The following is a 13,087-nucleotide window of genomic DNA, read 5'->3' on the forward strand; positions in this document are numbered from 1 at the left end:
TGTTAGTTAATTCCTTAAAATAAAACGTGTTTATTCTTATTGAAAAAAAAAAAAATTGATGTTACACCTAAATTAATAAATAATAATAGATTAGATATTTGTGAAGATGCTTCAAGATTTTAGGGTTGAAGACCAATGAGAAACCAGACCTGTACAATTATGCAATAAAGATAGAATAGTTTGACACCCAAAGCCAAAAACCAGAGAAAAACAGAATTGTATTAGAGACTCTTTCAATTACAAACTTATCAATCTATTGTAATCTCTGAGTTTCACACTAGCTCATACTATTTATAGTGTTTAGGTGACTTCTCCAAAGTCATCATTCTCTACACCCCCCTCAAACTAAGGGTTGCAGCATGTGAAATCCTTAGTTTGTAAGTTAAATTATTAAACACTGTGACAGAAAAGGGGTTGGTGAGAATATCTGCAACTTGAGAGTGAGAAGGAATATGAACTATTTTAACTAATCTTTTTGTGATTCTATCTCTAACATTTCAAAATGTTTATTGTGACTATGTAAGACAGGATTTTCAGACAGCAATCGGAGCTGTTGGACTTGTAATGTTGAGGTCTCCAAGCAATTTTTGAATCCATATAAACTCAGCCACTTCTTTTACCAAGCACCCGTATTCAGCTTTTGTTAAAGATCTGCTTAATGCCTGTTGCTTTCTGCTGCTCCAGAATATTGGATTAGGTCCTAGGAATTTGCAATAACCATTAGTAGACCTTCTATCATCTAAATGAGCAGCCCAGTTTGCATCTGCAAAAGCAAAAACTCTTAGAAAATTGGAGACTATGGATAGTCCTACCTGAAAAGACTCAAAGGATTCTCTTAACAGCTGTCCAATTATGCATAAACTGACTAACCCGGTTTGCCGCATATGCTATCTCAGAACTGTCAAAACTGTCACTTTCTTGAGCAGTAAGTTTGAAAGAAGGCAGAATTGGACAAATCCATCCAAGCCTTTTTTAAAAGGCCATGCACATATTTTGCTGGAGAAACATGAAGAGAGAAAATAGAGTGTAGTTTAGCAATAATACTTTCTATTTCACTGTTGTTACTACCTGTAATGACTATATCATTAACATGGGCTAATAAGTAAATAGTAGAGGCAGAAGTTGTTCTAACAAAAAGAGTAGAGAAACCAAGAGTATGTAGAGTAGATTGAAGTTTTAAAAACCAAGCTCTCGGGGATTGTTTGAAGCCATAAATGGCCTTGTCTAATTTACATACCATACCATTTGCACCTGAATATAAGCCAGGGGAGGAGTCATATATACTTATTAAAATCGAATTGGCGGAAGCATCGCCCTTTAGAAATCGCTAATGGTAGTGGGTCTAAAAATCTGTGTATAATCAATACCCTCAACTTGGTGGCAATCTTTTGCAATAAGTTTGGCCTTGTATTTTTTAATGGAGTTATCAGGGCCACGCTTGATTGCAAACATCCATTTGCATTCTGTGGTGGATAGACAAAATGCCAAGTTTTGTTTGCCAATAATGCAACATGTTCGTCTTTCATAGCCTACAACCATAAAGGAATTGGATACAAAAAATCAGAACAGAAGCTGAAGCATTAGATGCAGAGGGAAACATTGATGATATGGAAATAATTTTTCATGAAGATTTTAGGGTTGAAGACCAAAGAGAAACAAGACCTGCACAATTATGCAGTAAGGAGAGAATAGTTTGACACCCAAAAACTAGAGAAAAACAGAATTGTATTAGAAACCCTTTCAATCACAAATTTATCAATCTATCGTAATCTCCGAGTCTCACACTAGCTCATACTATTTATACTGCTTATATGACTTCTCCAAAGTCATCATTCTCTACAATATTAAACTACTTATTTTGGTTGGAATGGATAATATTTTACTTGCTTAAGATTCACTATTATCATAATAAAAATTATATATTTTATATGTATAAATGTTTGTATGTATGAGTATAAATTATTGTTTATATAAAAATAATAATTGATCTTGCTTGCGAAATAGAGGTGACAACCGAGTTATGTCCTCAGAGGCTGAACGTCCAACTCTTGAGTCCGAGCTTTTCCTTTCTATTGTGGTGTGAAAGTACGAGCTATGAAGAGGAGGGGGAGTGTACCTGCAAAGGCACTCTGAAGCTTAAGTCAGTATATTATCTTATTCGAATAATCTTAAAAGAACACTTTACCTTGCTTTATATTGTAGGCTATTTTTCCGTTACGCTTTTGGTATTAAGGTCGTTTATGAAAAGGCGAATAACGTCTCTTTCTCATATACTGTTATATCATCGGTTATGGTGGAAGCGCTTATTTGACTGAGTTATGACTCATGATTGGACGAGCTTATAACGGATTATAACGAGTTATAGCTCATGAATGGGTGAGCTCATAACAGACCGCGCCGAGTTATAGCTCATAACTGGGCGAGTTTGTAACGGATTTCACCGAGTTATATCTCATTTATTATGACCATATCACAGCCCCCAAGCTTGGCCTGTGGAGAGTTTTTAATGAAGCAGGTTGAGCTTATTGAGGAGTTATAACTCGGTGAGACAGGTTGCTGAGTGAGCCCCCAGTTCAACTTACTTCATTAAAAATTTTTTATGTTTGAGATGTAGGGAGTCGTGTTGTTGTTTTTGGCGAGGAGAGAGAAAGAGTAGTGGATCATTAAAGTCTCTTATTTTCCCAAAGCAAATGCACCGTTTGATGTGATTGAGGAAGCAGTTACCTTTACAATGTGGTTAAGTGAATGGTTTGGGAACTGAGTTGCTTATCCCTGACCCTTGGTGTTTCTCCTTTGAAAACAGAATGAATAAAAGAGGTATGCATGGTTTTTATTTTATTTTATAATTTTTCGTCTTCTTCTTCCTTCTTTGCTTTTGCTTTTGGTTCTGGGTTTGGTTATGGGGTTTGAGAAGGAGAAGAAAAGGGAGATTGATTGGTCCTATGACTGGGTTAGTGAGGATGTGAAGGGTCGGGTGTCTTTGTTTCGGGATGATGCGGCTGTGAAGGAGGTTGATGTTGGCAGAGTCGTGAGGCCAGGGTCTGGGGTTCAGGTGGAGTTACTGCCATGCAGTAGTGAGGATATGATTTATCATAGGGGGCAGGGGTTTGAGTATTTTTATATGCATAGCTGTGTGTTGGAAGAACTGAGGGTGAGGCTGCCATTTACAGTGTTTGAATGTCAAATTTTGAAGCAACTAAACTGTGCTCCTTCACAATTGCATCCCAATGGTTGGACGTTTCTGCGTTGTTTCGAAATACTGATGGAATTTCTTGAGGAGGATCCGTCTGTAGATTTATTTTTTTTCTTTGTTTCAAGCTAAGGGAGTTTGGAAAGGGGGTTGGGTTAATCTGAACAGTACTCCTGGGTTTGGTATCTTCAAATTATATAAGTCTTCTTTCAAGGACTTTAAGGAGATGTATGTGAAAGTGAGGAATGTTGAAAAAGAGTTTCTTTTTTATATTGACGAGTTCTTGGCTGAGAGATTTCTCCTTTGGTGGTGCTCGGAACCCCAGAATATACTCGGGGCTGAAGTCATAACTCCGAGGAATGTGTGTATAATTGAGTTTTTGGTGGAACAAATTGATCAGAAAGATTTGATCTCCATGTTTGAATTGTTAAAGTGGGAGGAAAATAGGGCTGCTGTGGTAGATTATATGAGTGAGTTGTGTATATGTGTTAGTGATTTACTTGTGTATTTGAGCCTTACTGAGCTGCTGTTTTGCTTTTTGAATTTGCAGGTGGTAAGTACTCGGTGGTGTCAGCTGCTTCACTTAGGTCGCGTTTTAAAAGTAAGAACTTGGAGAAAGAGGTGTCGTCGTCCAATCGCGAAAAAGGTGGTGGAGCTGGAGAAGTTAGTCAACCTCGTCAGGGGCGGAGGAAGGTGATTGCAAAGAAGAGGAAATCGAGCGTGGTCGATGTGTCCGAGGATACTAGCGAGAAGGAACAAGGGGTTTCTTTAGAGGAGATTCAAGCTTTTGTTGTGAATCAGAAAAAGCTGCATGAAATGACCGAACATAGTGAGGGTATATCTGTATGGGGGAAGGAGTATCCCTATATGGCTGTTGCCGATGAGCATTGTCAGTCTGAAGCTGATGTATCATTGGCGAATGAGGTTGGCGAAATGGCTGTTGGTCAGTATATGCAGGTAATGTCTTGTAATTGTGTTTTGGTTGTTTTGTTTGCTGGGAGTTACTTATATATTTTATTGTTTTTTGTTGTGGTTTGTAGGTGGTTGGTTTAAGGTTAGCTAGTTTAGGTCGTAGTCAAGAGCTGAAGCATAAAAAGGTGTTGGTGGAGAAGGATGAGGTTTTGCTGTTGAAAGAGGAGTTGAGTAAGTCTAAAGGTGCTGTTGCCGAACTTCAGAATAAGTTGGCTGAAACTGAAAAATAATTGAAGGAGACCAAAGAGAACTATGCTAATGATGTTGAGGATTTGAAAAAGAAAGAAGCTAACTTGGCGAGCATGGAAGCTCGGTTGATTGAGGTAACTGCGAAGCTTAAAGAAATGGAGAAGAAAAAGGGTGATGAGATTTTAGATTCGTTTGTTGAGGGTTTTGAGAGGGCATCTTTGCAGGCGAAGTTCCTTGTGCCTGATGCTGATCTGTATGAGATAGACCCTGGGAAGATTGTCCGAGATGGTAAAATGGTTGAGGATGATGGCGTTGCCGAGGATGAGGCAGAGAATGCTTAAGATATTATTGTAATTGTTTTAGTGCTGTTTATGTTTGTTTGAGGACTTTATTGGCGAAGACTTATTGATATTTGCTAAACAATTATCTGCTATTTTGTAGGCTGTTAATAGAGTTTGTTTAACTTGTTGTTTATTTGTGGCCAATTTGGATTTTAAATGTTTGAGAGGCCTTTGCGTAATTGATGGGAATGTTCCGTTAAGAATATCCCTGTTAGAGTTTGCCTTTAATGTTCGGATTGAAATTAGGCGAGGATACTCGTCTTTTTGAAATCATAGATAAATCTGTATCTTATGATATTTATTGTAAAAGCAATCAAAGGAATGATATAGTGAGAAAGTTGTTATATAAGAAAGAGTGAAATAGACTGTATTCACATAGTAATATTGGCAATCCTTTGGATACAAAGGTTCAGGTAGGCTAGCCTCGTTAAAACCTCTCCAAGCAAAACCTTTTAGGGATAAATTCTTGGTAGTAGGAAAAAGAGTACAAGCCTGTCCCTGAGTTTTTAACTATAGAATTTCTTTAGGGAAGATACATTCCAAGTGTTGGGTAGGATTGTACCATTTAGGGTTTCTAGCTTATATGCTCCGTTGCCGAGGACTTGTGTAACTCGATACGGCCCTTTCCAATTTGCGGCGAGCTTGCCATGCGATGGTGGACGTCGCGCGAGCTCTGTCTTTCGAACGACCAAGTCTCCTTTATCGAATGTTCGGCTTCTGACCGATTTATTGTAGCGCCGAGATATTGTTTGCTGGGCGGCGCGTTGTCTGAGTGTGGCTATATCTCGGATCTCTTCAATGATGTCTAACTCGGCTCGCTGAGCTTGATCATGGTCATCGAATTGTGTCCTAATTGAGCTTTGGGAGATTTCTAGTGGTATCATTGCTTCAGATCCATAGACAAGTCGGAACAGTGTGGATGGTTGGGGCGTGCTTCTGGCAATTTATACAGGTCCTAACCTTGTTTTGACTGTCTTGTTTTAGTGATGGCCAGAAGAAGCCGGCACGGAGGATTTTTGAGGCTAGGCTCCGAGCTCCTGTGTGTGTTCCGCAGATCCCCTCATGTGCCTCCGATAGTGCTATTTCGGCTTCGGAGCTGCTAAGGCATTTGAGTAAAGGGCGAGTATATCCTCGTCTGTATAAGGCTCCATTCAGTAATGTGAAAAAGGTGGCTTGTCTTCGGAACCTTTTGACATTCCCAATGTTGTCTGGAATGTTGGATGTTTGTAGATAATTTATGAAATCTGTCCGCCAATCACTTTCCTGAGTAACACTTAGCACTTTTGTCAGGTCAACACTGGGAGATTTTATAGTAAATTGATGTAATGTAGATATCTCGGACTGAGTACTGCCGAGCTTTGATAAAATATTGGCTCTTTGGTTTTGTTCTCTTGGTATGTGTTGTATTTCAAACTTTTTAAATTGTGAAATTAAATCTTTGACTAACAGTAAATATTTAGATAGAAGAGGGTCTCTTACTTGAAACAGGTCATTTACCTATTGCACAACCAACAAGGAGTCACAATATACCTTGATTGTGTGTATTTGAAGATCTAAACAAAGCCGAAGTCCTACGACCAGGGCTTCATACTCGGATTGATTATTGCTGGCTTTAAAAGATAGGTGTAAGGAATGCTCGAGGATGGAACCATCGTCGGCTTCGAGTCGTATTCCAGCGCCGCATCCTTCTTTGTTGGATGAGCCATCTATGTACAAGGTCCATTGTTTTGTGTGGTCATCTTCTGATGGTAGTGTAAGCTCTGCAACAAAGTCGGCTAAAAATTGCGATTTTATTGCTCCTCTGGACTGATATCTGATGTCGAACTCAGATAGCTCGATTGACCATTTTATAAGTCTCCCTGCAATGTCGGGCTTGTGTAGTACTTGTCGTAGTGGGTGATCTGTTCTGACATTGATGACATAACTTTGAAAATAAAGTCGGAGTCTTCGTGCTGAGAAGACTAATGCTAAGGCCAGCTTCTCTATTCTCGGATAATTAAGCTCGGCATGGTGGAGTATTTTGCTGACGAAGTAGACTAGTTGCTGAATTTTGCTTCTTTCTGTGACAAGAGCCGAGCTTATTGCCCAATCAGTAACCGATAGGTATAGAAATAAATCTTCCCCTTAGAGGGGCTTTTGTAGAATCGGCGGTTGCGAGAGAGTTGTTTTTAGTGTGTTAAAAGCTCTTTCGCAATCGTCGGTCCACTGAAATTTGTTTTTCTTTTTAATTGTTTGGAAAAAAGGATTAGACTTTGAAGCTAAACAAGGTACAAATCTTGATAATGCAGCAAGCCTTCCTGTGAGGCGTTGTACTTCTTTTATATTCTTAGGACTTGTCATGTCCAAAACTGCTCGGCATTTGTCCGGGTTTGCGTTGATGCCCCTGTTTGTTAATAAAAATCCCAAAAACTTACCACGTTGTACTCAAAAAGCGCATTTTTTCGGGTTCAGGCGCATGTTGTAATGGCGTATCTGGGCGAATATTTCTGTTAAGTCGTCAATATGGTTACTGCCGACTTTTGTTTTGGCGACCATATCATCAACATAAACTTTGATGTTTCTGCCGATTTGTTTGGCGAAAACTTTATCCATAAGACGTTGGTAAGTTGCTCATACATTCTTTAGTCCAAAAGGCATAACTTTATAACAGTAGTTTCCGAAGTCAGTAATAAAAGCTGTTTTACATTGATCAGAGGGATGCATAAGTATTTGGTTGCACCCTGAATAGGCATCCATGAAACTTAGGGTAGCGTAACCAGAAGCGTTATCTACCAAAGAGTCTATGGATAGTAAAGGATACGAATCCTTTGGGCATGCTTTGTTTAAATCAGTAAAATCGACGCACATGCGCCACTTACCGTTTTGTTTCCTTACCATAACCACATTGGCGAGCCAGGTGGTAAATCTGATCTCTTTGATGAATTCGGCACTTATCAGTTTTTGTGTTTCTTCCAACGACGCTTTTCGTTTTTCCTCGTCGAGTTTTCTTTTCTTTTGCTGCACAGATCTCGCAGATGAGTTTATAGCTAGTTTATGGCTGATGATTTGTGGGTCTATGCCGGGAATATCTGAAGGTTTCCATGAAAATAGGTCGGCTTGCTGTTGTAGGAAGGTGGTGATGGCGTTTAGTTCCTCTTTGCTTATTGAGTTACCTACAAAAGTGAACTTGTTTGGGTCATTGTTGAAATAGACCTTCTGTAAGTCATCGGATGAAGTTGGCCTTTCCTGAAAGTCGGTTCTTGGATCTAGGTCGGCTAATGCCGAGCTATTGTGTGTGAGATCGACATTGTTAACTTGCTGTTTTGAATAATTTTGGAACTTCATGCCGATGTTGTAACAGTGCCGAGCTTCCTTATAATCTCCATGGATTGTGACGATATGATCGTCCTGCAAAGGGAACTTAACACACAGGTGAACTGTAGAAACGATGGCGCCGAACTTGTTTAAGAAAGGGCGACCAAGGATAATATTATATGGACTAAAGCAATCTACCACTAAATATTGAATATCACAAGTTTTTGAAAGAGGATGCTCACCCAATGTGGTTTGTAACCACACTGATCCTATTATTGGGACCCGTTCGCCTGAGAAACCGACCAGATCTCCCCCTGTTGACTGGAGAATGTTGTTACTGAGCTTCATTTTTTGAAATGTTGAGTAGAATAGAACGTCGGCACTACTTCCAGGATCCAGCAGTACTTTTTTGACTAGTAGATCTCCCAACTGAAGAGTTATAACTATGGGGTCATCCAAGTTCTGTATTCTAGAGTTGTAGTCTCCTTGTGTAAATGTGAGCTGCGGTAGTTGTGTTGGATTCTCTGTTTCGTTTTGTGGTCCTTTTAACGAGCATATTGCTCGGAATGACCTTTTTCTCGCCGAGTTTGAAGAACCTCCACTTGCGTATCCTCCTGAAATATAATTAATGACTCCTCGTGGCTTTTCATAATTGTTCGCCGCTACCTTCTCTCTTCCTCGGTACTGTTGTTCTGATGAATCTTCGTTCCTGGAAAGTGTGGAACGTTTTTGGATGTGACTTCCGATGTACTTATCGAGATGACCTTGCCGAGCTAAGCGTTCTAAGAGGTCCTTTGCTATTACACAGTCATCAGTGGAGTGGCCGTGCTTCTGGTGGAAGGCACTATTTGGATTTGTCTATGTTCTTAGTGTCTTGGTAGGTGCCGGCCTTTCTTGGTGGCTTGATGAGTTTTGAATTTAAAATCTCTTTGATGATGTCCTCTCGCTTAGTGTTAAACTGCGTATAAGAGTCAAAACGAGGGGTTAGTTTAAAATCTTTCTTACTATTTGGAGTTTTATCGTCGTCTCTGTGGCTTGTTTTATCAGACTTCCGAACTTGTCTGAGCTCCTCGATATCGATTTGCCCTTTGGCTTTTTCTCGGAACTCGGCCAGGGTTTTGGGCTTGGCTACCGCAATAGTTTCTTGGAACTTTCTAGGTCGGAGGCCGCTTTTGATTGCGTGCAAATGGACTTCGGGATGGAGGTCGGGTATACTGATGGCGACTTTGGTGAAGCGAGTCATATAGTCCTTCAGACTTTTGTTCTGCCCCTGCTTGATAGTGTTCAGATAGTCAGAGTCATGCAGATATATTGTGGACCCGGCGAAGTGTTCTTCAAACAGCTTGGCCAGTTGCTGAAATCGCGAAACAGAACCTGCAGGCAAAGTACACAACCAATCAAGTGCAGGACCGTCTAAATAATTTGGAAAACAACGGCATAAAACAGTGTCGGATGCACCGTTGACGATCATTATTGATCGGAACTTTTTGAGGAATTTCTTCGGGTCTCCGAGCCCATCATAAGGTGTGAGGGTTAGTGGCAGGGTGAATCTCTTTGGCAATTCGAAGTTCATCACTTCTTCCGTGAAGGGTCCTACAAGTTCATCGGACTCTTCTTTTTCATCCTCGGGATGAATTACATCAGCTCGGATAGTCTCCGAGACATGAGAGGGCTGGAAATGATGCTCATTATCCTCTAGCTGCTGGTGATGAGTGTCGTTATGTTCTATCCGAACATGGTTCAGTTCAGCAATTTGAGCAGCCATTATTTGGTTTTCGTCAGTTATCCGTTGATTGGCTTGTTGTAGCTCGGCTACCATCCGCATGAGTTCGGATAGTGAAGGAGGTGGTACGTCAGCCATGAGTACGAGCGAAAACAATGGGACCAAAAAAGAAAATTCTATATCTTCGGCCCCACGGTGGGCGCCAATTGATCTTGCTTGCGAAATAGAGGTGACAACCGAGTTATGTCCTCAGAGGCTGAACGTCCAACTCTTGAGTCCGAGCTTTTCCTTTGTGTTGTGGTGTGAAAGTACGAGCTATGAAGAGGAGGGGAAGTGTACCTGCAAAGGCACTCCGAAACTTAAGTCAGTGTATTATCTTGTTCGAATAATCTTAAAAGAACACTTTACCTTGCTTTATATTGTAGGCTATTTTTCCATTATGCTTTTGGTATTAAGGTCGTTTATGAAAAGGTGAATAACGTCTCTTTCTCATATACTGTTATATCATCGGTTATGGTGGAAACGCTTATTTGACCGAGTTATGACTCATGATTGGACGAGCTTATAACGGATTATACCGAGTTATAGCTCATGAATGGGTGAGCTCATAACGGACCGCGCCGAGTTATAGCTCATAAGTGGACGAGTTTGTAACGGATTTCACCTGAGTTATATCTCATTTATTATGACCATATCAATAATATATAAATAATGTAGCATTATTATCATAATATGTGACAAATACCAACACCGAAACACATACAGAGCCAGTAAGATCAGATCATACTTTATTTAGTTATGTTAACAAAAACAAATGCAGGTATCATTATAAGACTTTCACAAAAAAAAATTATAAATTATAATAACAACACTAAGATTAATCCTTTTTTGTTTAATGACTATAAAAATGGAGAAATAAAAAAAATAGAAACAAAAAGCTCATCTAGGCTTTGTAGTTTATACTCAAATTATTATAATATAAAATTAAAACCATGTTACGGGTGAACCAAATATTTATACACATTTTTTGTATAATATATGGTACCTCCCATCAGCTAGCGACCATGTTGGACACTGGTCCTCCTACCCAATTAAAATTTTGAATTTTTCCGGTATATTTATTGAATTGATTTTGCTAACTTATAAAAAAAAAGAATTTTTATAATACGGTGATTATTATTATTTTAGTTATATTCTAATTTATCAAAAATGTATAAGCACCTAAATATAACGATATAGTTAACACACAATATGCATCACCAAACTGATAATGCCACAATTAAATTAAACTCCAACCCTATCAAATCTTTCAACTCTGGTCGGTCCGTAAACGTATGCTACACGCAAGCTTGTAGTTGATAATAGCGCCACAAGAGACTGGTCCTTACTCCTAAGTCCTAACAGCATTTTTTGATATTTTGTAGTGCCAATTTATTAATAATAGCATTTCAAATCTAAGGATACTAATCGCTTGTCGGTCATACAAAAACCATTCAACCGTTTTGGTGATTGAGTGAGTCCGATAAAGAAAAATAATAAGCAACATGCAACATTTGGATAGCTTCGAAAATAATAGTTGCTTAATATACTGTCTTCTCTACCAACGAGTACATAAAAATATTAAGAAAAACATTAACAAAAGCCAGAAATAGTTTGATATTAAGCAATGTAAACTAGTGCTAGCCGGAACAGTATACTATATCCCTCCGGCAACAGGATGTTGCGGTCACCGCATTCACTGATGATCAAAATCACATGTCATGTTGCTGGTAATCTTCTTCTTCCTCTTCGTACTCATCCTCATCAGCAGTGGCATCCTGGTATTGCTGATACTCCGAAACAAGGTCATTCATGTTACTCTCTGCCTCTGTGAATTCCATCTCGTCCATGCCTTCCCCTGTGTACCAATGCAAGAAAGCCTTTCTTCTGAACATAGCAGTGAACTGCTCGCTCACCCTTCGGAACATCTCCTGAATTGAGGTGGAGTTTCCAATGAATGTTGAGGCCATCTTTAATCCTGTAGGGGGAATATCACATACAGTGGACTTGACATTGTTTGGAATCCATTCGACGAAGTATGACGAGTTCTTGTTCTGAACATTGATCATTTGTTCATCAACCTCCTTTGTGCTCATCTTTCCCCGGAACATAGCGGAGGCAGTGAGGTACCTTCCGTGCCTAGGATCAGCAGCACACATCATGTTCTTGGCATCCCACATTTGCTGTGTGAGCTCCGGAACACTCAAGGCCCTGTACTGCTGAGAACCGCGAGAGGTGAGAGGAGCAAATCCTACCATGAAAAAGTGAAGCCGAGGGAAGGGGATGAGGTTGACGGCGAGCTTCCTAAGATCAGAGTTCAGCTGACCAGGGAACCTCAAACAACATGTGACACCGGACATGGTTGCCGAAATCAAATGGTTCAAATCACCAACTGCACAAGACACAATCAAATTCAAGTTAAAACCAACATTGACAATTAATACATCAAACCTAAAAGCAATTGGGAAATGCAAATTTCAAAAGGGATTCTGATGGAAAGCTTACAGCTTGGTGTGGTGAGCTTGAGGGTACGGAAGCAAATGTCATACAAGGCTTCATTATCAAGAACCATACATTCATCAGCATTTTCAACAAGCTGATGAACAGATAGAGTAGCATTGTAGGGTTCAACCACAGTGTCGGAAACCTTTGGAGATGGAAAGACTGAGAAAGTAAGCATCATCCTATCTGGGTATTCTTCCCTGATCTTTGAAATCAACAGGGTACCCATTCCAGACCCAGTTCCTCCACCCAGAGAATGGCACACTTGAAAACCTGCAAACAGAACATCCCCATTTTATTATCAGATACAAAGTTTCCATCTTTAATTTAAGAAAACAGAAATCACATCCATCACCTACAAACCCTAAACACAGTATTCAGCTTCCTTTCAAAAACATAATCATTTAAAAAGAAAATCGGAATACGAAAAGCCATCTTTAACCAAAACCCAAAATCAGAAAGCACATAACCATTACCATTTCAAAACCTAAAACCAAATCACCGAAAATGAAAATAAACAAAAAAGTAAAATAAAACCAGCCGCAGAACAAGCGAAATCTTCAACATTTCTTTACAAGTCAGAGAATTCAAAATCGGTCAACGAAACAAGCAAAAGATTCAACCTTGACTCAAAAAAATAAGAATAAGCACGCGAAAAAGAAAAAAGAACACATACCTTGTAAGCAATCACAGTTCTCAGCTTCCTTTCTCACAACATCAAGAACCGAATCGATAAGCTCGGCACCCTCCGTGTAGTGCCCTTTAGCCCAATTGTTCCCAGCACCACTCTGCCCGAACACAAAGTTATCCGGTCTAAAGATCTGACCGTACGGCCCT

The 13,087-nt window shown here is 39.7% G+C and overlaps 2 protein-coding genes and 1 long non-coding RNA gene across 3 annotated transcripts in view; 1 reads left to right on the forward strand and 2 right to left on the reverse strand.

Annotated features, from left to right (window-relative positions):
- Nucleotides 185-1,821, reverse strand: LOC107628454. Its single transcript, XR_001617796.2, has 3 exons — nt 1,663-1,821; nt 871-1,529; nt 185-763 (listed from the first exon to the last, which is right to left on the reverse strand). It is a non-coding gene; the product is annotated as an uncharacterized LOC107628454 (long non-coding RNA).
- LOC110268961 lies at nt 11,292-12,116 on the forward strand. Its single transcript, XM_021116132.1, is given in 1 exon segment — nt 11,292-12,116. A coding segment is annotated over 1 exon segment (411 nt). The 5' UTR covers nt 11,292-11,560; the 3' UTR covers nt 11,972-12,116.
- Nucleotides 12,134-13,087, reverse strand: part of LOC107625663 (tubulin beta-2 chain) — a 1,145-nt gene continuing 191 nt past the window's right edge. Inside the window, exons 2-4 of the mRNA XM_021116985.1 lie at nt 12,927-13,038; nt 12,298-12,523; nt 12,134-12,140 (exon numbers count right to left, since the gene is read on the reverse strand). Of these exons, the coding sequence (XP_020972644.1) occupies nt 12,134-12,140; nt 12,298-12,523; nt 12,927-13,038 (345 nt within the window). The remainder of the gene's footprint in view (nt 12,141-12,297; nt 12,524-12,926; nt 13,039-13,087) is intronic.

This window comes from Arachis ipaensis, chromosome B02 (assembly GCF_000816755.2).
Source record: "Arachis ipaensis cultivar K30076 chromosome B02, Araip1.1, whole genome shotgun sequence".
Classification (NCBI taxonomy): domain Eukaryota; kingdom Viridiplantae; phylum Streptophyta; class Magnoliopsida; order Fabales; family Fabaceae; genus Arachis; species Arachis ipaensis.